This window comes from Cololabis saira, chromosome 16, assembly GCF_033807715.1.
Source record: "Cololabis saira isolate AMF1-May2022 chromosome 16, fColSai1.1, whole genome shotgun sequence".
Lineage (NCBI taxonomy): Eukaryota > Metazoa > Chordata > Actinopteri > Beloniformes > Belonidae > Cololabis > Cololabis saira.
Window position 1 is genome coordinate 13,971,579 of NC_084602.1, and position 25,711 is coordinate 13,997,289.

General features: G+C 42.2%; 2 protein-coding genes across 3 annotated transcripts; one reads left to right on the forward strand and one right to left on the reverse strand.

Annotated features, from left to right (window-relative positions):
- Window positions 1–204: 204 nt before the first annotated feature.
- On the reverse strand, window positions 205–24,005 carry keap1a (kelch-like ECH-associated protein 1a). The gene is made up of 12 exons (XM_061744421.1): window positions 23,722–24,005; window positions 15,211–16,107; window positions 10,204–10,403; window positions 9,928–10,084; window positions 8,197–8,289; window positions 7,944–8,090; window positions 6,898–7,004; window positions 6,140–6,269; window positions 5,255–5,451; window positions 3,610–3,815; window positions 1,097–1,273; window positions 205–979 (listed from the first exon to the last, which is right to left on the reverse strand). The coding sequence occupies exons 2-12, from the start codon at window positions 15,421–15,423 to the stop codon at window positions 798–800; spliced, it is 1,809 nt and encodes a 602-aa protein (XP_061600405.1). The 5' UTR covers window positions 15,424–16,107; window positions 23,722–24,005; the 3' UTR covers window positions 205–797.
- Window positions 4,573–9,890, forward strand: LOC133462913 (complement C1q-like protein 4). 2 transcript variants are annotated; one of them, XM_061744424.1, is made up of 5 exons: window positions 4,573–4,614; window positions 4,831–4,861; window positions 8,920–9,195; window positions 9,276–9,398; window positions 9,493–9,890. In XM_061744424.1, exons 3-5 carry the CDS (start codon window positions 8,925–8,927, stop codon window positions 9,777–9,779), a joined length of 681 nt encoding a protein of 226 aa, XP_061600408.1. In that variant the 5' UTR covers window positions 4,573–4,614; window positions 4,831–4,861; window positions 8,920–8,924; the 3' UTR covers window positions 9,780–9,890. The 2 variants fall into 2 exon arrangements, with proteins under 2 accessions (XP_061600408.1, XP_061600406.1); XM_061744422.1 differs by lacking the exon at window positions 4,831–4,861 and having other exon boundaries at window positions 4,579–4,614.
- Window positions 24,006–25,711: the final 1,706 nt, after the last annotated feature.

The window sequence follows — 25,711 nt, forward strand, 5'->3', positions numbered from 1 at the left end:
TGGCTTTTTTCCCCCTTACATTACTTTTACTTTTATACTTTAAGTAGTTTTGAAACCAGTACTTTTATACTTTTACTTGAGTAAAAAACCTGAGTTGATACTTCAACTTCTACAGGAGTATTTTTCAACTGTAGTATCTATACTTCTACCTGAGTAATGAATGTGAATACCTTTGACACCTCTGACCTGAACCAATGCTGGAAATTATGTTTTTTTTTTTTTATAATTTACACCCATGATTACATTTATTTCCAACAACAGAATAAAGACAGTGATTGCACAAAAAAAGAAGAAAAAAAAACAACACATACAAATCTGTAAATAAAAGGATGGCTACAAATTACAAAAACTGAAGAAGACAGTAAGTTAGGACGTTACAAGGCTTTCAAAAGTCCACTTTTTAAATTTTGAATTCTTTCTGACCATTAAAGAGACTGAGGAATACCGTTACTTGTCGAGACTCGGAGAGCGCAGTCCTCCAGCACAGCAAGTGTCTCATCTTGCAGGTTTTAATAAAAGTGATTAAAGTCCAAAAAAGTTCACTTGGGTAGTTCTGGTTGTGTCTCATAGTGTTAACAAACTCGACGAATGGCACCAAAACATAGTCCAACTCCACCTCGTCTCTTTCTCTCTGTCAAGAGAAGGGAAATTGTGCGTCGTTCCACGGTGCAACGCCAACTTAGTCCACAAGGGGAGAGGTTTGTAACAAGTTCTTCAGTTTTGAACACTTTTAACTTTAATGCACAATACCGTCTCCTGAAAGGCCGCTGGAGAGACTGGAACCGACTTAATTGATCCTATGTGACTCCGTCCTCCTCCTCGTCCTCCTGCTCCGGCAGGCTGCCGGGGCAGGGCTCCATGGTGACGGCGATGCCCATGCCGCTCCGCGCCGCCGTCATGTTGGTGAGGCACGTCCACTGGTTCTTTTCTGGACAGTAGCACTCCACGCTGGCCAGAAAGCCGTTCTGGTTAAAACCTCCTGAGCAAACACACACACAAACAGGTTACGGTTAATGAACTGCTTTAGTTTCTCTGACTCGGAGCTCGTGTTCCACGAGCTTGTTGAGATGTTTTTGATATCGGTGCTGGAACCGACCGAGGACAAAGATGCATCCCTGGTGGACCGTGACTCCGTGCGCGCTGCGGCAGTCCTGCATGGAGGCCGTGGGCTCCCACATGTTCCTGGCTGTGTTGTAACGCTCCACCGTGCACAGCTGGTTCTGGCCGTCGTAGCCTCCGATAGCGTAGAGGTGAGAGCCGGCACACGCCAATCCTGCGGGAAACAGCAGCATAGAGACTAGGCCTGTGTTGAAAAAAAATCGATTTTCCGATTCTAAATCGATTCTCATATTAATTCCTAAAAATCGATTCTTATGTCTAAAGATCGATTTTTTTTTATTTTTTTTTTTCTCCATCATTTTCGCCAGGTGAACTTTAATCCCAGTAGTCGGACACACAGTTTGTCATGACACTTCTGAAAAATGCCAGGTGCTTCATGGCAATATGTGTGCGTGGTGACAGAATAAATCAGACAAGCTAAAATGATTTGTTTACTGCATGAACTGTTGCAATTTCTTTCTTTTTTGCACTTTAAATGGATATTGAAAGGCCTGTTTGAGTTATTTATTTCTAAGTTATTTCACAATAATTATTGTGACATTATTATTTCACTAGTTATTTTACAGTCATATAATTCAGGCAACAGCTCAAAAAACATTTTAAATAACACTAAGCCAAATCAATATCGAATCGGATCGAATCGAATCATGATAATCGATTCTGAATATTAAGAATCGGAATCAAATCGATTCTTGACATTTGAATCGATACCCAGCCCTAATAGAGACGAGATTTTAGCCAAGTCCAGGTCGGGTTCAGGTGGAGGAGACGGCAGCCTGACGAGAAGGTCACGGACTTTCCTCCTCAGCTCTTTCAGGAAGACAATAGAGAGAAATATAATCTGTCCACTGTCTCCTTGTTGGACAAGGCCCAGGACTAACCAGATGACCAAACCACCTCAAGTGGCTCCTCTGGGTGTGGAGGAGCAGCGGCGTTACTCCCTCTCCCTCTCCCATAGCAGAACTCCCCCTCCTGGAATCACCATGGAGGGGTTTGTTTGCTCCAATGATCCCAGGAGGCAAGTTGTCCAGGTCGGGTCTTCAAATGCAAACCGATCCTCAAGGACGGGCCGGAGTAAGTGAGATTCGATTGACTCTCATGGATAATGGAAGATCAAGAGCTCGATGTCCCTCACTAGACCTGGGGACACCGGGGCCCCAGCCTGGGTCTCACTGCCTCTGGGCTCAACCTGAACCAGATCCATGGGTTCGCCGTCCAGCAGGCTCTCCACCTGCAGGAAGGTTCATACACCCAAAGGGTGTACACCAGGGGTGTCAAATGTGGCCCGTGAGAAGTTTCCAACGCAAAAAAAACAAATGTTAATTTACTAAAAAGGGAGGCATAAATGATTGCCATGAATCGCAGCATATCCGATAATATATTTCTTCTACAAATCCATCGTTATTCCACAAACAGAGCAGTTTTCGACATTTTTTTAGTTTTCTAGAATGCATTTGCCAATTTTATTTCTTTGTAGATGGTCGTTTATTTTTATTAACTGACTACTATTATTTATTTTCGCAGGAAAAATATCACTGCTAAAAAAGATGATAGAAGATATTTATTCGGAGAATTTCAGTTTTGAATACGAGGATAGTGACAAAGTAAAACGAAAAAAGAGGTGCTGACTTTTTCAGCACACTGGCGCAAATATCCGGCCAAGTTTTAAAAATAAATACACTTAATTGTACTGGAAAAATCTCTAAATCACAAAGAAACACTCTCAGATGTAATAAGAAAGATTTTGCTTTTAATTAAATTTCCTATAAAAAAGCGAAATATAAAAAAAACATACTTGTTTCTGTTTATCTTTGTAAAATGATATTAAAAGTATCTTACATAATTTGAAAAAAAACGAGAAATTTCAAGAAAAGATCCTGAAGAAATATATTTTACATAATTAGAGTGTAAATAAAGTGCATATTTCCTTTAAAATTAACTAAACTGATATTGGATTAGATAACAATAGTAAAAAGAAAAGAATTAGAGAAAAAAATTTCCGCACCATTTTTGTCATTTTGAGTGTGCGGCCCACGAGAAAAAAATTGGTCATATCCGGCCCGCCAAGCAAAATGAGTTTGACACCCCTGGTGTACAATGTTCATGGGCCTGAGTGCTCTGATCCTCGGCTGTAGATGTAACAATCCCTCATCAATATTTTGCTATTTATATTTGCTTATTTGTGCAGTGAAATCACATTATGTATTCTTTTTTTATTTTCTATCTGCACCAGTTTAGGAGTATAAAATTGCTTGGACCAGATTAACAAAGATGGTGATTTTGAGGTGGGAGGTTTCTTTCTTTTGGGACCATGCAAGACAGCTGCTTCCCAGCGTTCCCAGTCGGCTTCCTGCTGGCTCCAGTTTTCCACTGGGCAAAGGCAGAAAGCAATCAAGATGATAGGAAGAACAGGCATAGAAAAAAAACAACCAAAAAAGAGAAACAAAGCGCAAGGCTGTACAGATCGGTCCACGTCCCAGACCAACTCACCGAGGCCGCTGCGCACGGTGTTCATGGGAGCCAGCTCGTGCCACGTGTTGGTATCAGGTTGGTACTTCTCAGCCGTGTTCCAGCGGTTCTGTCCATCATACCCCCCCACCACGTAGAGGGCCCCCCCACACGCTGCAGCCCCGGCTCCCAGACGGGCCACCGACATCGGGGCAACGAAGGACCAGCGATTAGACTCCGGATCCCACCTGCAACCCAAACAGCAGCCATTACGGTGACGCCACGTGTTTCAATGGTACGGCATATTAGTCGACACAAATAGGCCATGCTGACGCTGCTAAGAGAGGCTGCGTGCAGCCGTCGCCTCAATGTGCAAACCCCACCGGTCAACTTTGAGTGGATTAGGTTAAGCAAGCAGCCGTGCTTAGCGACCATTAACAAGCTTTACGTTGAGCCAGGGATGTCGGAACGCCAACGAGGAGCGGACGAAGACGAGGACCATGCGTGTGGTCCTGCAGATGTCTCTAAACAGATCAGTTTTTCACACACTCTTTGTACAAAAAAAAAGAAAAGATCTTTCTGAATGAGCTTTGGTTTGGCATGAAGGAAACAGCTGCTGCAGCTGTGCAAAGATTAACACTTAAGTTTGTTTTTTTCTGTAAAATAAAGTGAAAGTGGCGTATTTAACCTCTATTTAATTAGCCATGCTGCAGCTTTCACACGATGTTTAATGAACCAGCATGAGAGCTATTTGCATCAGATAAATATTCCTAAAATATTGCATCTTGCAACTGAATGCTGGGAAAAGCAAATAATGCTCATGATGATGGGAAATCTAAGCCGTGATGGCCGCGAGGACATAGCACGCTCTGGCTAATGATTTAAAAGCTGTAGGCTGTGGTTTTTCCGCCCAGGTGCCAAGCGCAGATAAGGAGGGCAATGATATTACATCACCCGCTTGATGGAATTGACGAGGTGCTCTGCAGAAAAGCACGCATTTGGAGCGTAAGGTCTCGGTACCGACATCGATGCTGATCTCCGAGCACCGTAAGTAATGAATATACAGCAGCGAGCCAGCTTTATAAGATCGTTTCAGTTTCACAGGAAGGTACAGCTCCCTGAGGAGTCCCCTGCACATCGCTGGGATTTGAGTAGAAAAATTCAAGCTTTTTCCGTCAGCTTCTATTACGATCGATGCCTCGAATGCCTTTGATGTGTTTCATGTTCAGTTTTCATTTCAGCTCTTTTGTTATTTTTTTTCAGCATCTTGTGAAGACTTTCAAAACCGTCCCTGGTGAGTTCCAACACTTGCGTCCTTTGGTAATGCAAAATATTAAGTGTTAAGGTCATAACTGTGGCACATTTTAGTTGATGTGTCGTAAAAAGGTGAAACTAACTTAAGACAGAAAGGGGATGTAAAGCGTTCCCAACAAGGTCGACATTCCTGGATAATTTTCAGCAAACTACTTGACTGCTCTTTAGCTTGTTTACCATAAAGTAATTTCTGTCCTTCATTATTACAATAAAGCCTAAGGTGATTTAAATAGATGTAAGTGTAGAGAATAGAAACTCTGCACTCATTACATTTCATTCTAGTAAATAAAACATCATTAAAATGTAATTACGTCTGGATTGTCTGAGTAGATGAATAAATCCTGACACGTGGAGCAGCTTTAACCGGTCTCACCTCTCCACGGTGTTGTGATGTACGGAGCCCTGGGAGCCCCCGACGGCATAGATGCAGCCGTCCACCACCGCCACCCCCACCCTGTTCCTGGGGGTGTTGAGTGACGCCCGCTGGCTCCACTGGTTGGTCATGGGGTTGTAGCAGCCCAGGGCGCTGGACTCTGTGTTATTCTGAAGAGACAGGTTTCTGCCTCCAACCTACAACAAAAAAAGGAGAAAATGAAAAAAATAAAGCTAAACCACTCTGTGTAGCAACACCACTATCAACCACGTAGGGGAAGTTAGTTCTGATTAATGGGACTAGCACGAACTTTACATTAATAGGCCCTGTCCCAATACTCCCACTACCCCTCCTTTTCATCACTACCCCTAAATTTTGCGCGTTCCTGTGAGGGTAATGGTGTCCCAATTCCTCTTTCCACCTAGGGGTAGTGACGAAAAGTAGTGTAGTTATGAATCTGTCCCTGTGGAGCGAGTGTTTTCCGATGCTGACAAGCTGATCTAGGGACAAAAAAAATTCCCAGAATGCTTTTCGTCGTCATTTGCGGACTGAATCCAAAAAAAAACATGGACATTTCTTATTTTTTAGTGAATAAAATCAATATTTTGAGTTATTTTCTGCATAAAAATGCGTTTTGATTACATTTCTAGCGAGAAATATATATTTTACTTTCATAAAATTCACTCAGTGAATGTACATAATCACTAGTTTGGGAAGATTTCCAGTTCCCTAAAATCTGTCCCATCTTTTTTAGGGGTAGTGAAAGAAAGTAGGGCTAGTGAAAGAAAGTAGGGGGAGTATTGGGATTGGGCCATAGTGGTATTACTACAAAGAGCAGCTTTATTAGTTACAGAGAAGTTTTCAAGTACAGCAGCAAAAACATACGACGTAGACGAGTCCAAACAGCGCGCAGGCTCCCAGACCGCTGCAGGGGGCCCCCATATCTGCCAGTTTCAGCCAGACGTTCCTCCTGGGATCATAAGCCTCCATGGAGGCCAGTGAGTGCCGCTGGTATCTAGAGGGAGACAACTCCCAGAGTTATGTCACATTTTTTAAAGTTTATTGTGTTTTCTATGCAGCAGAGCTTGAATATTTTGTCTCTTCTCTTACGTTTTCTATTCTAAAGCTATTAACTCATCATCAACTCTTAGGGGGTTGTACAGCTGCTTTTCTTAAGATTCACAAGCAGAGACCAGATATTTACAGGTGTTATTAAAAACTCCTAGTCCCATCAGTGATGAGGCGCCACCGTGGCCCATTTCAAAGATTACCATCAAAGTTAAGAGTTTAAAGCCATCTGACTCCACGTTTAATCACTTAGTTTAGAAGGCATGCGTGCAAAAATCCATTTGTGGTCTAAAGAGATCTGTGAATGAGATGGGAGCGTTGAGATACATCTATGTCTGTAAAACATATCAATAAACAGTTTACACAGATAATCGGCTCCGAAAGAGGATGTAGTAGATCCTCGGTTGGGGAGACGGTGTGACAGATGCTTTCTGGAGATTACTCTTATTGCATAAAGTTTGACATTGTCAGCCGACATCAGAAGTGTCCAAAAATATTGTATTATTTGAGCATCTCCCAATTAGCAAAGAGGCCGTTGTCGAGGATAAGTGAGATATAAATATATGTGTACATACCCGCCGGCCACGTAGATGAGCTGGGTCCCACGGATCGGTGCAGGAGCAAGCTTTCTCAGAGTCATATCCTGGAAGATTTTAGACAGGAAGTCCTTACAAGAATTAGCCTGAAGGAAAACAGAAGGAATTCAATTAAAAGGAGAACATCCTGAATGCATCGCAACACTCGTGCCACCTCTAACCGAGCCCCAACGTGTGTGGAGACCGTGGCTACTCCGGTAATGACCAGGCATTGATATCAGATGGGCATCACTTTCAGTTACGCACAGTACACGAGTTGTAAAAAAAAAAATCAGGGGGGATGGTGGATTTTATCATATGGGGACAGATAATTTGTGCTGATTACAAATAATATAATATATTACAAATAATAGCACTGACCAAAACACCTGCAGAAATACTGCAGGAATTACATAGCAACAGTTAAATGCAGCCTTCTGTAAGCTTTAAATATCCACTGGGCTTACATCTAATACATCAAAACGTAAAATAGTAAAATGGATCACTGCAAAAACTCAAAATCTTAACAAGAATATTTGTCTCATTTCTAGTTAAAATGTTTCATTTTAGTAAAAAAATCTCATTACACTTAAAAAAAGATTCATCACTGGAAAAAACAACAATTTTCACCTGTTTCAAGTAGATTTTCACTTGAAATAAGTAGAAAAATCTGCCAGTGGAAAAATGTTATTGCTTGTAATGAGAAGATAAATCTTGTCCCACTGGCAGATTTTCCTACTGATTTCAAGTAAAAATTTACTTGAAACAGTTGAAAATTGTCAAATAAGTTATTTTTCTGGTGTTATTTTTCTGGTGATGACTAAATGTTGAAATAGCAGTAAAACCACATTCATTGATGAAATGACATAAGGGATGGAAAGGGGGGATGGCAATTTTACAGGGGGGATGATTTGGACCATTTTTATTTCAGGAGGGATGCCATCCCCCCTCATCTCGAATACTGGTTACGCAAAGCTCTGCACAAGCACCACAGCGACGCAAGCGAAGCACAGCTGGCTCGCTGCCGCCTCAAACACCACGTTTACCTTGCTGAGTATGGGGCAGGACAGGAGCTGGTTCTTCAGGAACTTTGGAGGTAGAGCGTAAATATGAACTGCGTTCAAAAGGGCATGTAGGTACTGGGCTCTGGTCTCCATTTCCCACCGGACCCAGTCTGTGCAGGCCTTGTACACCTGAGGAGGATTTTACTGTCACACACCATCACACAGCCTTCTATTTGTTTAGTGACTTTTGCACTTTTCAGCATGGGATTAGTGAAGATGTGGGCGCGACACACACCTCAGACTCACAGAGCACCTTGAGACTGTCCTGGCTGATGAGCTCCAGCAGCTGGCAGTGAGACAGGCTGAAGAACTCGTCCACTTTGGTCACCTGGAACACAGAAGCAGACGCTTTCTGCTTAGCTTTGAGGGGAAGGAAGTACACGTTAGTATCAGTAAAAAAATATTTGGGGCAAATGAACACTTAATTCAATTCCATTTTATCTACATAACGTGTTTTACAAGACCAATTCTCGCTGGGCAACCCAGAATATTAGCCCCGAGCAATCTGTGTTCATGAATAAGTAGTTTATTGTGACGTACTGAAATTACTCCTCGGATGAGTTACCATTTCTGAGTTTTTCTTTTGAAAATGTGAGTTTATAGACTTAAAATTCCTGATATTTATTTCAAATTTGCAAGTTGAGAAGGTCAAATCTTGTGAGGTCCCTCCACAGAGCACCTGGCTTTGAGGTTCCTCAACCTTAACCCATCCAGAGTGGGGATCACATGTTTTCCACCTCCTCCACAGTCAGCACTTCACACACGCTATCTGCTCTTCTTAGATAACATAACAGGTCTATGAGAATGTTGCAGCTGTCTTTTTACACAACGCTGGGTGTTTCTAGGTCGTATTGAAGAAAAAGTACAAATCAAACAGCAGGGATTCTTGCTTGGTTGTCCACCAGCTCTCTGTTGCATCCAAAACCCTGAGCTCACTGGGCATCTGTGATATCTGCAGATAGAATGAAGCACGCAAAAGATTTGCTGCTGCTGGCCGTTTGCCTGTCCGGGGCTTTGGTTGGGGCAGCGACGGCGGACCTCAGCGCTCAGCTGCAGGAACTGAGCCCCTCCGTGGCGACGCTGACGTCGATGGAGAGCAGGCTGGCAGCAACCGAACAAACGGTGCAAGATCAGGAGAAACGCGTTACGGAGCTGAGATCAGAGCTGGACGCGGCCAAGGCGGACTTACTCCACTACGAGGAGCAGGTGAAGGAGATGCAAAAACAGCTGGAAGGTAATTATTAAAAAAAAAAACAAAAGGAAAAGAAGAAAAACGTAAACTGCATTAATACATATTACTACATATGTTCTCAGATCAACCTAAAGTGGCTTTTTCTGTGGCTTTGAATGGAAACGTGGGGCCCTACAATGTAGAAACAATACTGGTCTATCCAAAGGTTATGACTAATGTCGGCAATGCATACAGCACATTTACAGGTATGATGGATTTGTGTTAACATTTTGAGCTCAAGACACTTAGAAATGAAAAGTAAATCTACAACAACTCTGATCTTATTTTCTTGCCACACAGGATTTTTCACTGCCCCCGTCGCGGGTGTGTACTTCTTCTCGTTCAACGCCATGGATGATTGGAAAAGACGCCACATGGGTGCAGCATTGTACAAGAACAACGAGCGAGTGCTTCTCAACTACTCCTGGAATCACTGGGATGACCATGAGCATGTGGCCAACAGCGTGGTCTTGCAGCTCTCCAGTGGGGATGCTGTGAGCATGCGTCTTCCTGCACACTACCATGTCACTGAATTCGGTGCACACAACTTCAACATTTTCAGCGGTTTCCTTCTTTTTGCTCAGTAGAAACACCTTTGCAGAAAGAGAACACCCTTACTTTGCTAAAAGTCTGTGTGGAAAAGTTGCATGGAAACTGTGCAACGTGACGGGAAGTTGCTGTTAAAATAAAGCTGAACATCACAAGTTTATTGCATGCATCCGTGTGTTCTGTTACCTCACTGAAGTGTGTATTGATGTACTCTCGGCACCGCTGGTGCAGTTCTGTGCACCCGATCTCTTCTGCAAAGCGGGAGATGCCGATGACGTTTGCAGGCTCCAAGTGCTTAGTGAGGAAATCGCAACAAGCCTTGGCCACATCCTCCATCTGATACCTTGGAGAGTGCAACAGAAAAGCACAGGAATCCAGTCTGAATTGCGAGCTGCCATCTGGTTTCAATGACTCGTGATTTTTCTCTCCACCACATGGCGCTTCTGTTCAGGCAGTGTTTACCTCATAGCAGCCAGAAGAACATGCAACACGCACTTCTCCCCCACTGTGATGTGCGAGGTGTAGGCGAAGTCGATGAGCCTTCCCAGCACCTCGGGGCAAACGTCGCGCAGGGTGACCTCCGACGCGCTGCACTCCCGGAAGCCTCTGGTGAACATGGCTCTGAAGTACGGGCTGCACGACGCCAGCACCAGCTTGTGCACCTGAGACAGAGAGGTTGATGATGATGAAACACAGCAGTGGAGGTCAAAGACTGAATAAGAAAATAAAAAAATTAAGTAGTCCTCTGCTTTGGAAACCACGAAGTGAAAAAGTGCTGGTAAACATTATAAGACACATTAAAAACAAAAGACATAGAAATAAACCTGTATATATCCCTTTAAACCTTGATTTATTGATGAAAAAAAAGTCACTTTAGAACTATTATATCTTGCACTTAAGTTAGTCAGAATTGTAAGAAATGGCTTATAAAAATATTATAATAGAAAATAAAACCTCAAATCAGAAAAAGCTGGGAACGACATAGAAAACGTACATTTAAAAGGAATGGCAGGGATCCTTTAATTCCCTTACACTATTATAAACCAAAGCTATCTCTTTTTCATTTGAAGACACTTTGAAGCTACCAATAGATGAAGATATTTTTTCTTTTTATAACTTAAGCTGCGCTTTGGGTGAAGTCGTCTTATTTTGAAAATTCTCTGCACATTCAGTGCATGGGAACAGGTCAGCCGCAACCTCGTGTTCCTCATCCGTAGTTTTCTAATGTGTGCAGAAAGTGGTCTTTTATTGACATGGACATACATGGATAAAATCTGTAAGGAAGTTTATCTTCCTTTAAAATCTCTGTATGCTTATTTTTTCTTCTTTTTTTGCATAACTGCTGCCATCACAGAAGAGTAGGTCTGAATTTGGGACTTGTTGCTGTTAAAATGTTCCTTTTCATTTTTCATCTGAAGCAGATTGTACACACAGCTCTGGACAAGGTTAGCCGAAGACTTCTTTTGTTCAAACATAATTGTGAACGTAGCTCCAAACCACAGGGTTTAGCTGTTTAGAGTTTTAGAGTGCAGAGTTTTCCTCACCACTATTGTTAGATAAGAGATTACTAAATGATAGTTCTTGATATAAATGTGTCAAAAGAGCCATAAAGATGATTACACCGTCAGTTAGAGATTTTGATTTTCTGGTTACAGATTCTGTTTTTATTCTCAGATTTTATATTTTGAACACATTTGGTGTAAAACTGACGCCGGAGGGAGAATCTTCACTTCCTTCACAAATATCAGAGAAAATGTGATGAAATAAATAATGAAATAAAAAAAGGAAGTATCCTGGCTGCAAAGAAATAAGTTACCTTAATATGACTGATTTCTTTTTAAGAGTGTGTTTGCATTTTCAAAGAACTCTTAGTAATTAATCAGGTCTAGCAATAGCTTTTAGGAATTACTGACATTACATTATATTTATGTTTTACAGGGAAATAAAGGGACTGAATAAATCTATACATAGAACATAAAATTGAAGCAAAAAATAACTGAAGTGTGTAAAGTGTCTGTCGCTGCTCTCCTGAATTGAATAAATGAGGTTGTGTAATACGACCTTTCCCTCATTATAGCAGCGTTCACATTTTACTTTGCTCCTCGTTCACAGTTTTTATGATACAGATTCCAGTGATGAAATGAATAAGATGCAACAGTTGACCTGTTGACACATTTCCTGATTTGAGTTGAAAACAACCTAGAAGTGACATTATATTAAATTCCATCCATCCATCCATCCATTTTCAGCCGCTTATCCGTTCCCGGGTCGCGGGGGCAGTAGTCTCAGCAGGGATGCCCAGACTTCCTTCACCCCAGACACTTCCTCCAGCTCCTCCGGGGGGAGTCCAAGGCGTTGCCAGGCCAGCCGAGAGACATAGTCTCTCCAGCGTGTCCTGGGTCTTCCCCGGGGTCTCCTCCCTGTGGGACATGCCTGGAACACCTCCCTAGGGAGGCGTCCAGGAGGCATCCGGTACAGATGCCCAAGCCACCTCAGCTGACTCCTCTCAATGTGAAGGAGCAGCGGCTCGACTCCGAGCTCCTCCCGGGTGACCGAACTCCTCACCCTATCTCTAAGGGAGCGTCCAGCCACCCTGCGGAGGAAACTCATCTCGGACGCTTGTATCCACGATCTTGTCCTTTCGGTCACTACCCAAAGTTCATGACCATAGGTGAGGGTAAGTGCGTAGATTGACCGGTAAATCGAGAGCTTCGCCATTCGACTCACCTCCCTCTTCACCACGACGGTCCAGTACATCGACCGCATAACTGCGGAAGCTGCACCGATCCGTCTGTCAATCTCACGCTCCATCGTTCCCCCACTCGTGAAATAGACCCCGAGATACTTGAACTCCTCCACCTGAGGCAGGACTTCTCCACTCACCCGGAGAAGGCACGCCACCCTTTCCCGGTGAAGAACCATGGCCTCGGTTTTGGAGGTGCTGATTCTCATCCCTGCCGCGTCACACTCGGCCTCAAACCGCCCCAGCACATGCTGAAGGTCCCGGTCCGATGAAGCCAACAGGACAACATCATCCGCAAAAAGCAGAGATGAAATCCTGAGGTTCCCAAACCGGATCCCCTCCGGCCCCTGGCTACGCCTAGAAATCCTGTCCATAAAAATTATGAACAGGACCGGTGACAAAGGGCAGCCCTGCCGGAGTCCAACATGCACCGGGAACAAGTCTGACTTACTGCCGGCAATGAGAACCAGACTCCTGCTCCGATCATACAGAGACCGGACAGCCCTTAGTAGAGGGCCCCGGACTCCATACTCACTCAGCACCCCCCACAGAATGGCACGAGGGACACGGTCAAATGCCTTCTCCAGATCCACAAAACACATGTAGACTGGTTAGGCAAATTCCCACGAACCGTTGAGCACCCTGCGGAGGGTATAGAGCTGGTCCAGTGTTCCAAGACCGGGACGAAAACCGCATTGTTCCTCCTGAATCCGAGGTTCAACTATCGGCCGTAATCTCCTCTCCAGTACCCTGGCGTAGACTTTCCCCGGGAGGCTGAGAAGTGTGATCCCCCTGTAGTTGGAACACACTCTCCGGTCCCCCTTTTTAAACAGAGGGACCACCACCCCGGTTTGCCCCCCAGCGGTACTGTCCCCTTCCTCCATGCGATGTCGCAGAGGCGTGTCAACCAAGACAGCCCTACGACATCCAGAGACTTGAGGTACTCAGGGCGAATCTCATCAACCCCCGGTGCCACTGAGGAGCTTACGAACTACCTCAGTTATTTCTATTTATTATATATTATTATTAAATTGTTTATTCAAATTGCATTTTTTTAATATATATATTTGTAGTTTGTAAATATACTTACACACAGTGAGACCCAGCTCTGGACCCCTTGCATCAGAAGAAACCATACCCAACAGAATTCACAGCATTTGGTCGCAAAAAAAGAAGAAAAAAAGAAGAAAAAAAGAAGAAAAAAAAACACCACCACCAAAACGAAAGAAGTGGTCAGATGGATAAAATGAGGAACTTTTAAGTAAAACCTGAAGAGATTGGTGGAGGCTAACGATCAGACTAGAGTTGTGGTTATGGTTGGGCACACTAGTCACATCTGGCCTGTGTAACTTTTAGTGTTTTAAAAAGGAAATGAAACTCCAGTTTTGCATAATAACAAATGGATAACAAGTAAAACACTGCCAGGTTTAAACATCGTAATGGCACCAAAGGAGAAAAAAAAGACATTCAAAATGTTTGTAGTAATGACTGGGATGAAAAACACAAACATTAACCTTCATCTAAAACGTATTGACTGCGGCAGCCTTCGCCTTTGGCTGAAATACTCAAATATTACGGCTTTCCATTAGACTGGGTGGAGTACTTGCTCGTTTGAGTGGCGCTGACGGTGACCAGCTCAGCTAAACAACAGCTGTCAACTGTTGCTGGAGACAGAAAGGAAAAAAATACTTTATTGAGTAACTTTTGATGTGTGGAGGTAGAAGACGGCTACTTCAGGTGCAAAGCATTTTTCCTTTCAGTGTGCGAGAATCAGGAGTTTAAATGGAAATAAACATGGGAATAAAAGTCAGTACTAGACTGTGCAGTTTTATTTTTATTTGAGTCAACTCTGAGCTTCTTAAACATGCATTTTAAAAAAAAACACACAAAATGTGGACTATTGTGAATAATATGTGAATATTAATACCCCCCTATGGAATTATCAGAAACCCAGATGTTAGATGACCTTTCTTCCTGCTCTTTATTGTAGTTTGACATTGGTTTCTTTTAAACTGTTTTAACTAGATTCCAAATGTTTACTTGAAGGAAATCTTTTGTGTCTTTTTAAAATCGCACATTTCTGAAGTTTTAATCAAGTATGTGTGCCATACGCTGGTCAAAATAATAAAAAAAGAGAAAGACACAGTCGAAGATTATCAAAGGTGGCATTATTGAGGCAGTCCTTAGGAGTTCTCAAGGAGCACTTTATACCTGCTTTTATCTTTACACGCTTCATTTCAATTTCTCCACCTCGTGAGGTTTTTTTCTCTCAGATAACGTTTTGATGTTTCAAAATAACCACTTAAGAAGTGGTTATTTTAAAAGTAAAAGAATAAAAATGTAAAGGGACCAATTAAAAACATTTCTGTGCATTAAAACATATATTTGGATGTTTGAAGTGACTACTTAATCAAAACATTTCTGGTGTAACACAAACCCTGTATTCAGTCTGAATATCTTTCATTCATTTACTTGGTTTTAGGGGGTGGGGCCAAAAACTTGCTCCACCTCCTTTTTTTCCCTCTTCTAAGATCTGTCATTTTTTATACTTCGCCTTTTACGTTAATAAAACAGCTTTTTTTTAGGGTCATTCTGTATGCAGATGATGCAGATGTATGCCGATGATGAATTAGTCTCACATGACCAGTAACGGAATGTGAATTTTGTCAGGATTGTTGTGACTTTGCAACTTAACAAGCTGTATTATAGTATTAATAGCTCATTACCTTGAAGTCCACCGTCCTTTCCTTGTACGCGACGTGCAGCACCAGGTCGCACAGCATCTCCTGCCGCCTGAACTCGTCTATGGCGGTCAGGGCTCTGGAGGCGTGGGTCTCAACGGTGTAGTCGAGATATCCAAACCCGTGCATGGACGGAACCACGATGGCTGAGAAATCTGAGTCACGGGTGGGACGTCTTTTCCTCTTAGGGCAATGCATAATTGAGAGTGAAAGGGAGTCAGTTCAGTTCAGATTTGATTTTTCAGCAGTGAAAATCAAGTCGTGCAGGATTCTACAGATCAAGGTGTTTTTGGGTTCTTATTCCACTGGGGGCGGTCAGTAGAGGGAATTCCTTTGGTCGTCAACTCGTGGATGTGAAGTCTAAAGTGAGCAGATGTCCTGAGGTGCTTCATTTTGAAAAATAAGGGGGGTGCCGGAAATTATGAATGAGCACAAACATCTATTCAGACAGTCGACATTTCCCACACAATCAAACTCTCTGTTGGTGATCACAGACGCCGCCGACGGGCAGAGCGAGCAGCCTGGAGAAAAAGCCCTGTGGCAGGGAAAAATAACTTGAGGTCATGAGTTTCTCTGTGAGGAAACGAGCTCCAACCGCACAAGGCTCCCTCACCCACACGTCCAGGCTTCGACATGACTGCTAGCATTTACGTCAGCATCCGAGCGCTCCCCGGTCAAACCGTCATGATCCCTCAAATCCTCCCGGTCCACATGCTGCAGGTTTTCAAGGGCCTGTTAGTGATCCGCTATGACGTTTCAGAGGTTCTCTGCCATTCACGCTTTCACAAAAGAGGACAGGAAGTGGTTGTCGAGTGTCTGCAGCTCCAATCTGTGGTATCTTAACAGGGATTTTTCCGGACCTCATCTGTGACGACGCTTGTCCTGTAAAACACGAAAAATCAGAAACAAATGAAGACAGCTGAAACACATTTGATGGTTTGCAAAGAGGCTGGAAGAATCAAAGTCTCGTGTTCGTTTCTCCCCGCGTCTGCATGTGTGGGTGAGTGAGAGTCACACTCTGAGTTTCACTTCCTTGCAGCTAAAAATGAAAACAGCAGCTGAATGAGAACAGCAGCTCTCACCTCAGGAATCAGTTTGGTTTCAACTCTAGAAGCTATTTCCTTCCTAAAAAAAAGAATGGCAAGAGAAAGCTTTTCAAATGCAGATGGACATTTTAAATTAAAGCTCCGACAAATTTCATGTAATTTTACTCATAATAGCGTTGTTCGGTTTGATATAAAGCCTTGTGGTCTTCGGTCATTTGAATTATAGTTGTCAAAATAGTGGAAAAGGACTCGCATGACTTTCGTGCATGCAGCTAAATAGCACTTTCTCACTTTTGAGAATCTGAAATCAGATTTGTGAACTTTTAGACGAACTTTCCAGAGTTTAAAACAACCCAACGACCAAAGAATCGAAGAAGTTTTGAGTTAGAACAGGATATGTGTTTGCAGTAAAATGTCCATTAATGTTAGCACATGGTACCACGAAGCATGTCAGAGCTTCCTCAGGCATGTTCTTCTGCTCGGTGATGCAGTGACATAAGTCCATACCAGTCGACCGCCAATGACAGACAAACTGCTGTAGCAAGATGCAAAACGAGGAGAGTTGACGGCCGGTGCTTCCACGGGATTGGAATATACTGCATGTTTATGACAAAACTAACCCGCAGGGCCCGAATGCGGCCTCAGTGGTGACTTCTGTATTCAGTTTATGGTCTATGCTTTGTAATCGAGTTGTTAAATTCCCATAATCCTCCTTTTTGTAGTACGCAGAGAGCTATGCAAACGCACAACAAACACGGGTCAATAAATCAGTCTCGAGTTAAGCCAAGTAACAAAAAGAAACTGTGTGCATGTTGAACTACAGGAGCTTTGCAGTTTAGGCCGAGGATTACTAAGACCAGACAGACGCAATAAATCAAAACAACAACAAAAAAGCATGCAGAAATATAAAGTTCCCGACTTGTGTCTAAATTAAGATGCCTGGCTGATGCTGATCAAATATGAATGTAAATCTGTAAATGGGACTGACGGAGAGCCTCGTCAATGAGAATGATGAATCATTTCAATGAGTTACCATTTAGGGCAAAAATACTGTTTATTTTTTTATACAGGCTCCCAAGTGCAATTTAAAGTAGAAATCACTTTGTAGACATTGTTAAATGTTCACCACCCATTCCTGATAGATAACAGACAATCAACTCTCATTTGATGAGTCTAATATTTGAGGGTAAACGGGTCACTGGCCTTGTGGTCACTTAAAAATCTTGAATGATCGGCGTTTATCGGCGTTTCACGTCTGGTGAAATCTAATCAAAGAAAATGACCAGCAGAACTCGCAGTAATGTTTAGCAATGACAATAAAATCCAGCTGCACTGCGACTGAACCTCCGCGTAAACCACGTATCAGAGAGACTAATCTATTCAAAAATGGTTTCAGTTTTCAGGAGGATCGTAAAGGTTGAATTCTGGAGCAACGGGTCAAGGTGACGTGGTCCTACGAGTCCAGGTTTTATCTTGTGATGAGAGCAATAGATCGCAATAGAGGCGATATGGACCAAAAGTCCTATCTCGATATTTTCTAGCTGAATGGCGATACTCGATATATATCGATATTTTTTCTGTGCCATAATTGGGGTTTCCCCCAAAGCATTATAGCATAGCATCTCTGTTAGCTTCATTTTTTTCTGAGGCAAACCCTTAAAAAAACAGTTTTAATACAATGTCGTGCCAAATGTCAAACAGGTACCTTTATTAACAGAGGTCTGCACAATATCAAAATGTATAAAACAAATGAAATAAAAATAAACTGCCTGCATATATAGAATAAAAATGCTTCTTGAATAAAATAAAACAAATATCCCTTTCCTGCATAACAATTAAATTAAAATACACTGTGCAATTAATACAATGTAGACAGTAACAGGCAGACTTTTCCACTGAGGTTGCAAATAACAAAAAATTTGTGCAAATCTCAAATAAAACATTCAAGTCAATTTGTCACAAAATAAGCTATATCAAAATCATAAAAAAATATATATATTTTTTTAATAACCGATATAAACGATAGTCTCGTACCATATCGCGTTTGAAAATATATCGATATATATTAAAATCTCGATATATCGCCCAGCCCTAGTAGAAATCACTTTGTAGACATCGTTAAATGTTCACCACCAATTCCTGATAGATAACCAACAATCAACTCTCATTTGATGAGTCTAATATTTGAGGGTAAACGGGTCACTGGCCTTGTGGTCACTTAAAAATCTTGAATGATCGGCGTTTACTTAAACGTCTGGTGAAATCTAATCAAAGAAAATGACCAGCAGAACTCGCAGTAATGTTTAGCAATGACAATAAAATCCAGCTGCACTGCGACTAAACCTCCGCGTAAACCACGTATCAGAGAGAATAATCTATTCAAAAATGGTTTCAGTTTTCAGGAGGATCGTAAAGGTTGAATTCTGGAGCAACGGGTCAAGGTGACGTGGTCCTACGAGTCCAGGTCTTATCTTGTGATGAGAGCAGTAGATGAGGTGGAGGCAGTATTATGATCTGGTGGTTCTGAATTTCTCCAGTAATATGTGCGTTTTTCTTCCCAGACACGGGCAGGACTCCCGGGCCGACGATGTCAGGATTGATCAGGCACAGATTGTGAAAGAGGGTTTGAGGAAGCAGGAGACATCATTCCTAAACACAGACTGTAACACCACAGAGTCTGGACCTCAGCCCCCACTGGCCGCCTGTGGGATGTGCCGGAGGAAACGTGACTCCTCGTGCTCATTTACAAGATCTGGGTGAAAACATAATGCTGCTCTGGAAAGAGACATAAGTCTCGTGACATTTCACAAATTCATGCAAATGATGACGTGACAAAAGTGTGGCATAAACTAAAGATGACTCAGCAAAATAGTAGAATCCGCGCTTTTTTCATGCAGTTTGTCAGTTGTGTTTTTTGGAAATGATTTAAAACATGAATGGATTGATTAGTTAATTAATCAGTTTTCCAACAGACATCTGGGACTGTGATTTTTATCTCTATCTATTTATCTATTTATTTTCAGATGGATCACATGGAGTGGCCTTTTCTCTTGAGTTTAAATAAAATAAAGTAAATACATGTTATTTAATTAAAAACTTACAAAAAAAATATTTTGTATGCTCTGAATAATAGTTCATGGGGGGAAAAAAACACAATCAGGACAGGAACTGCATTCTAATCGCGGCGTGCATAATTAATTACAAATACTCAGAGCCTGACTTATTGTGTGACTCTACGTAAAAAGGTCAAGATTTTTCTGGTCCAGAAAATAAATGAAACTATGAAATTGTTGCATTCCAGGGGATTTTCTAGCAGAACAAATCCACAAATCCAGATTTCTGCTCTCCTTCCTCTGAGCTGAACTGTGGGCAGAAACCTCGTAATAAGTCTTCACAGGGTACCGCAACTTTTCTCAGTTGTTTTGCTTATGCTGCAAAAGCTGCTTTGGAGGGAAGCAGTCCTGTTTTCCTGCTTTCCAGCGTTACACAATCAAGTTCCACTGAGCCTCAGGCTTTCTTCACATCTCACCCCGAGGTCGGTCAGCCGTTTCTGGTCATATGACCAAAAACACTTCCCGAGAGGAGCGGAGAGGGGAGGGGAACGACACAAAAGAAGCAAAACCATGAGAAAAGGAGGAAAACACAGTCAAACAGACACTGAAATGACTACGTTCAAGTAGGCAGAAATACAAGAACGAGAAATCACAAAAATGAGACGTAAGAGGAAGGAGACTACGGGTTAATGATCATGCAAGACGTGTTCCAAAAGGGTCATTGCTCTTGCACATGTTTCTCCGATTTAAGGGTTTATTTAAGGGCGATGAGCAAAATATTGAGAGACTGGCGTCAGCTCTAACTGGCTTATTGATTTCAACCCAAGATGTGAAAATGCCCGTGTGACCAATGACCCGACCAGTAACAGGTAGCAGTACTGTTTGGTTTGGTTTCATGACCTTTTTAGCCTCAAATGGCTCCAGGAGATAAACATGCAGGAAAAAACGTTCTGTCCAGTGTTGAACAATGATTCTGCTGTACTTTTTTCATGCAGAGTTCAAAGGATTACGCACGTGTTGCGGTTGCGGCCTGAGAGGAGAAGAGTTGACCATTTACAGGTCGGTCCTGCATGCCGGCAGGTCCCACCCAGGACAGAAGGCCTATCTGCTGAGATTACCCAGCACTGAGCTGCACATACCGTCAGGCTTACGTAAAGTGCGAACCTGCTCTTACATAACCTTCAAAAATATACCGTGTAAAGCCTCTGACCCAGTCTTTTTAAAATGTTTACAGCGGCCGTGTCATCTTCCATATCCCCTTAAAAGGTGCCTTGCGGAGTACGAACATCCAAGCTACTATATATGTGCATTGGACATGTAATCAACGGCAACATTTAAGAATGTAGCGTCACCAGTTTCTCTACAGAGCCTCCGGGCCAGGTTCATGTGTCATAAAAACTGAATACACCGTGTACTGCAACGGAGAAAATACCTCCGTACCTTTAAAAGCGTTTGCAGCAGCGTGTTGGAACAGAGCTCCAGTGGACCCCCGCCTGACAGGCAGAAATTAAATGAATCACCTGCATCCCCGAACACGCATCTGGGCCACTGAGCCCGACTTGTTGACTGAGCAGTTTGCTGACTCTTAATCTGGAATTTCACATCTTGTCTCTTGTGATAATCAGTGCATGAGTTGTGGATTCATCGTGCCAGCTCAAATGACAGCTTCGTTCAGGTTTCATTCATTAATTTTGTTGTTATTTAAGTGGAGGACTTTGTAAAAACACACCACGGATAAAAACCAACAGGAAACCTTACTGATTATGTTTTAAGGGCGTGAGAACCCTTTAAACTGAAAGGTCTGATGGGCCCCCATTTTTCAGCCTATTTATAGCTCTGATGGACTCCCTATTACAAATGTTGCCTGATAAACCAAAAGATTTTTAATATAATTATCTTCTTGCTGACTGAGGAATAAATGTATTCAAACTAACGCATTCATACCTCATTCATATCTTGATGAAGATTTCAGTATTTTAGCATCTGATACGTTAACAGCTTTTGGATAATGTACTCAGTAGATTGATATCAGTTTAAGTGCATACTGTATCTTCAGTGATTTTGTCCTTTTACTACTTCCTAACTGGAATCACATCCCTAATTTGAATTTAGTTTTGATTATAGATTGTATAAAAAAACTGGATAAACTCCCACGTGATGTCACCTACAGGTCTGAAGAGTCTGTTTGAAGCACTAAATACTTTCTTGTGCACGTTGCCACCTTGCCAAAGCAGACTCCGGTCTCCAGTTTGACCCGCACTAGGACCCTCATTGAGCCAATGCCATGTGGTCTTTGGGTCCACTGGGCTCCATCTCAGCGCTGGGACACTAAAAAGGTGTTACTTTACGTTCCTTCTGACATTTTTTTTTTTTAATTCTGTCCTCTTTTCTGCTGTCCTTACTGAAACAAAATGTGAAATGGAGTATTCCCGAAGCTGAAACAAGAACTCCGAAGCACCAGCTGAGCATCAGTGACTGCGTTTACATGCAGTCAATAACCCTTTTAATACCCGAATATTAGCAATAACCCGAATTTGCACGGCCATGTAAACACCAATAACCCCTTTGAATAACTCGAATTTGCTCATATTCCGGTTTTTAAAAACCCGAATATGACCCCTGGGTTACTCCTTTTCTAACCCGAATATTTGGTCATGTAAACGCCAAACGGGATATCCCCATCAAACGGAACATGAATTTGTTTTCTGCGCATGCTCTGTTCACAAGGAATCCTGGTCTTTTGAGTCCAGTTCTTATAAAGTTCTTATAAACACGGAGAAACGCAGGACCACGCCAAACTTTTGGAGTGAGGAGGAGACTAATCATTTTATAAATGTAATGAAGGATATGAACATTTTGTCGTAGACGGCAGAAAGTACCGGGATAGTGAGATTTAAAAGAAGGTGAGCGAAAAGTCGCGCGAAGCAGTATTTGTTTTGAATTTGGATACAGGAAGAAGAAGCGGAAATGACGGCAATTGCGTCATCACGTTCTCCGCGCGTCGCTGTTTTGATCCAGATATCCCAAATTATTAATTACCATGTATACAAGGATAACCCTGTTTGCTCACGCATGTAAACGGAATATTACGAATGTTTCAGTAACCGGAATATTAGCAATAACCCGAATTTTGACTGCATGTAAACGTAGTCAGTGGGGCCCTCAGTGAGCCCACACAGCGAATTGAGTGAAGCCTTTGTCTTCAGGGCTTCACTCCGAGGGCGGTGTGTCTGGTGGAACCACTGAGTCGGACCCTTCCCTGGTTGGCCTGGCCAGCTGCTGTCTGCCCCCAGTGGTCAACTGAGGAACTGCACCTTTCTGCAACTTTCTGTGCTACTGGGTTTGTATCACACTAGCAAGCCACACGGAGCCTAGCAATTATCCCAACAACTGAAACAATTTAAAAAAATGATGAATCTATTTGGTACCAAAATAAAAGGTGACAGGAGTGAGATTACAGCATAAATGTAAAATTAAGCATACATTACCATGTCATATATATATATATATATATATATATATATATATATATATATATATATCCTACCTTTTTTGAATCCGGTTCTAAATTAATAAATCAGTTAATTAATTCTATAGAATATCAACATTCAATGCACCATGACTGAGCTTCCTGTTGCAAAAAAAAGAGGAATGATTAATATAAGCAGACATGTACTATGAAAGTTTTTTCCAGGTACCAAACTCGCCTTAAAATCTTGATTTATTTTGACATACAATAAAAGAAGCTAAATGTATTACGGTGTTTTGATAGAAAAGATATCTGATAGGCCGAGAGCTGACTTATTATTATTATTATTATTTATATCTCTTTAATTCCATGGAGCAAAATGAATAAAACAACCACGAGAAATGAGTCCAGAGATCAGTTGCTCATTGGTTATTGTACGTGATTGCTTAAAGTTTTTCAGTTCCCATGGATAGGTTAATGATGTTGTTTTTCAATAAAAACACATTTTATTGCAAAATACTAACGCTGCAGCCTGCAGCATAGTTAAAAGATTGCACTGCATCCACAAACGACTGTGAAAGAAAGTTTCAATTTCCTTTCGCGAGTCTGCGCAGCGCGGAGGAAACGGACCAACACGAACTTCTTCTTAAAATACTCTGGGTGGTTTTAGTCCATGAATAGTGCCATTGTTACTAAAAGTACTGTCACGGGTGGTGCTGTGAGATTGCGCACGCTTTCCACTTTTAAAAAACACCTCGGCTCTCACCAGTGCGATTTGTCCGAACAGCACGAAAAAGGCTGATTTATGGTTCCGCGTTACGGAGCGCGTCGCCGCGTATCCTACGCCGTAGGCAATGCGTCGATTTAACGCGGAACCATAATTCAGGCTTAAACACACAGTGTTGTCGGAGCAGCGGTAGTCACTCACCGACCAGCAGCAGCCCGAGTCAGCTGTCTAACCCGCGTCCCGGGGTCATGTGTCCCGGGGCTGGAGCTGTCCACCCTGGAGCTTGTCCAGCCGTCTGTCCTCCCAGGAGCGTCCGTCTCTGTCTCAGCAGCAGTGGGAGTCGCTGGTGCGTCGTGTCCGTCCTGCAGCTGCGGGCGGTTTCTGCTCCAGCATGACTCTGCAACTCTGCTGCTGCAACTACTGTGCAGGTGACGCGTTACCGAGGAAATGACACACACACACACACACACACACACACACACACACACACACACACACACACACACACACACACACACACACACACACACACACACACAGATTTATGACAAGTCGTCAGAGCAGCGTTCCTCAAACTGAAACTAAATTCAGATAAGAAGTGTCAGTGTCTAATTATGTAACAGTTACACAGCTGAAACGTTGCAGAAGGAGACGCACAAACACAACAAGTTTGATTGACAGAACTGATCCTTATTTAACCATTCCCCCCTGAAGTTAATCTGTAAGCAAACAAACTAAACACTTACCAGATTAAACAAGATAAAACACAAACATTATTTGTATTTCCTCGTGCAAATGTGCAGGGATACGTGCAAAGACCTTGAAAGAAAGAGTGAAACTTCAGTCGGTCCCTTCCAGCTGTTCATGTCAGCATTTTCTTTCAAATGTGAACGCTTTAAAACAATTCAAACTCAGTTCGGTTGGCTTTAAAGACAGGGTAAGGGATTTCTGCGTAATGTCTGTTGACTAACGAGACAAAAGTCAGCATATCACAAGAAAGTGTCAGCACATCATAAAAAAGACCAAGGTGTTCTTTCAAGATGCTATTAGACCACAGTCTTACAAGTTTGGTATCGGTATTGCTCATCCTCATCAGACACGTCCACACCTTAGATAAGCCGAAGTATCCTGACCATGAACATCTCAAACAGAACAAAAGGTGGCGAGTCACACCCTTGGCAGATAGTAAGGTTGCTGGTGAGTGACCTGACTGCAAGTTATTTGCATTGTCTGATTTACACGAGGACCCAACGATATCGCTTCACTTCATTCATTCTCTCAACTGCCAAGTACGATATTCTTTTATGAGAATGATATGATTAAAAGTACAAACATGGTGATAAGGTAAGAGTTTGGCTCGCTGCAGTGACTACTGTGCATCTCTTCTCATACTGTGTTCATACGACAGTAACTCCTCAAGGTATCAATGGTTAAATGACTTGAATAAGAAGGTTCTTATTGAGAGTTGCAGTCGAGAATAATCCAAAACATCTCAGTTGACTGGAATATACAATTAGATGTGTTTACAAAATAAAAAAAAGCTATTTTGGCATTTGGGGCGGACAACAGATGTAAAATATATGCACTTAAGATTTATGTGATGGATATGAATGTGTGATTCCGAATGTCAATAAAAAAAAAATAATAATAAAAATGTAAATGTGTTGTGGCACTGCAGCATGATTTAGACAAGAGTGAATTCAGGAATTGTGGACGTTCCTATGGTGATATTCATTTTCAGTAAATCACTTCCAGCACCACACATATTGTAAGCAGAAAAAAAAACTTGCAGATAAGATACCAGGAAGAGTTGCATCAACTTATCTATAAATCTTTTAAGCGAGATAAGAAGTTTCCCAATTTATTATCGCAGTTTTTTTCCTTTTATGTGGGTTTCCGAGAAATGACTTTGCAGTGAATTGTCATTTCCTTGCAGCTGTTCATGGACACAAGTTGTTTGGGCTGCAAATGTTTATAATGACACCAAGAAGTGCATATTCATGCAATAAAAGTTTATAAACTCAAATTATAGAGTAGAGACACCACTTTTATCTACAGTAAAATAATCATGTTCCCAATAAACCCTTTATGAGTGGTGATTCACCCGGGATGAGTCACTTTTTAACGGAGAATATGCGATTAGAGGTGTGGTAAGTGCATGCACAGGACTGTCCCTGGTGCCAGCATTCCT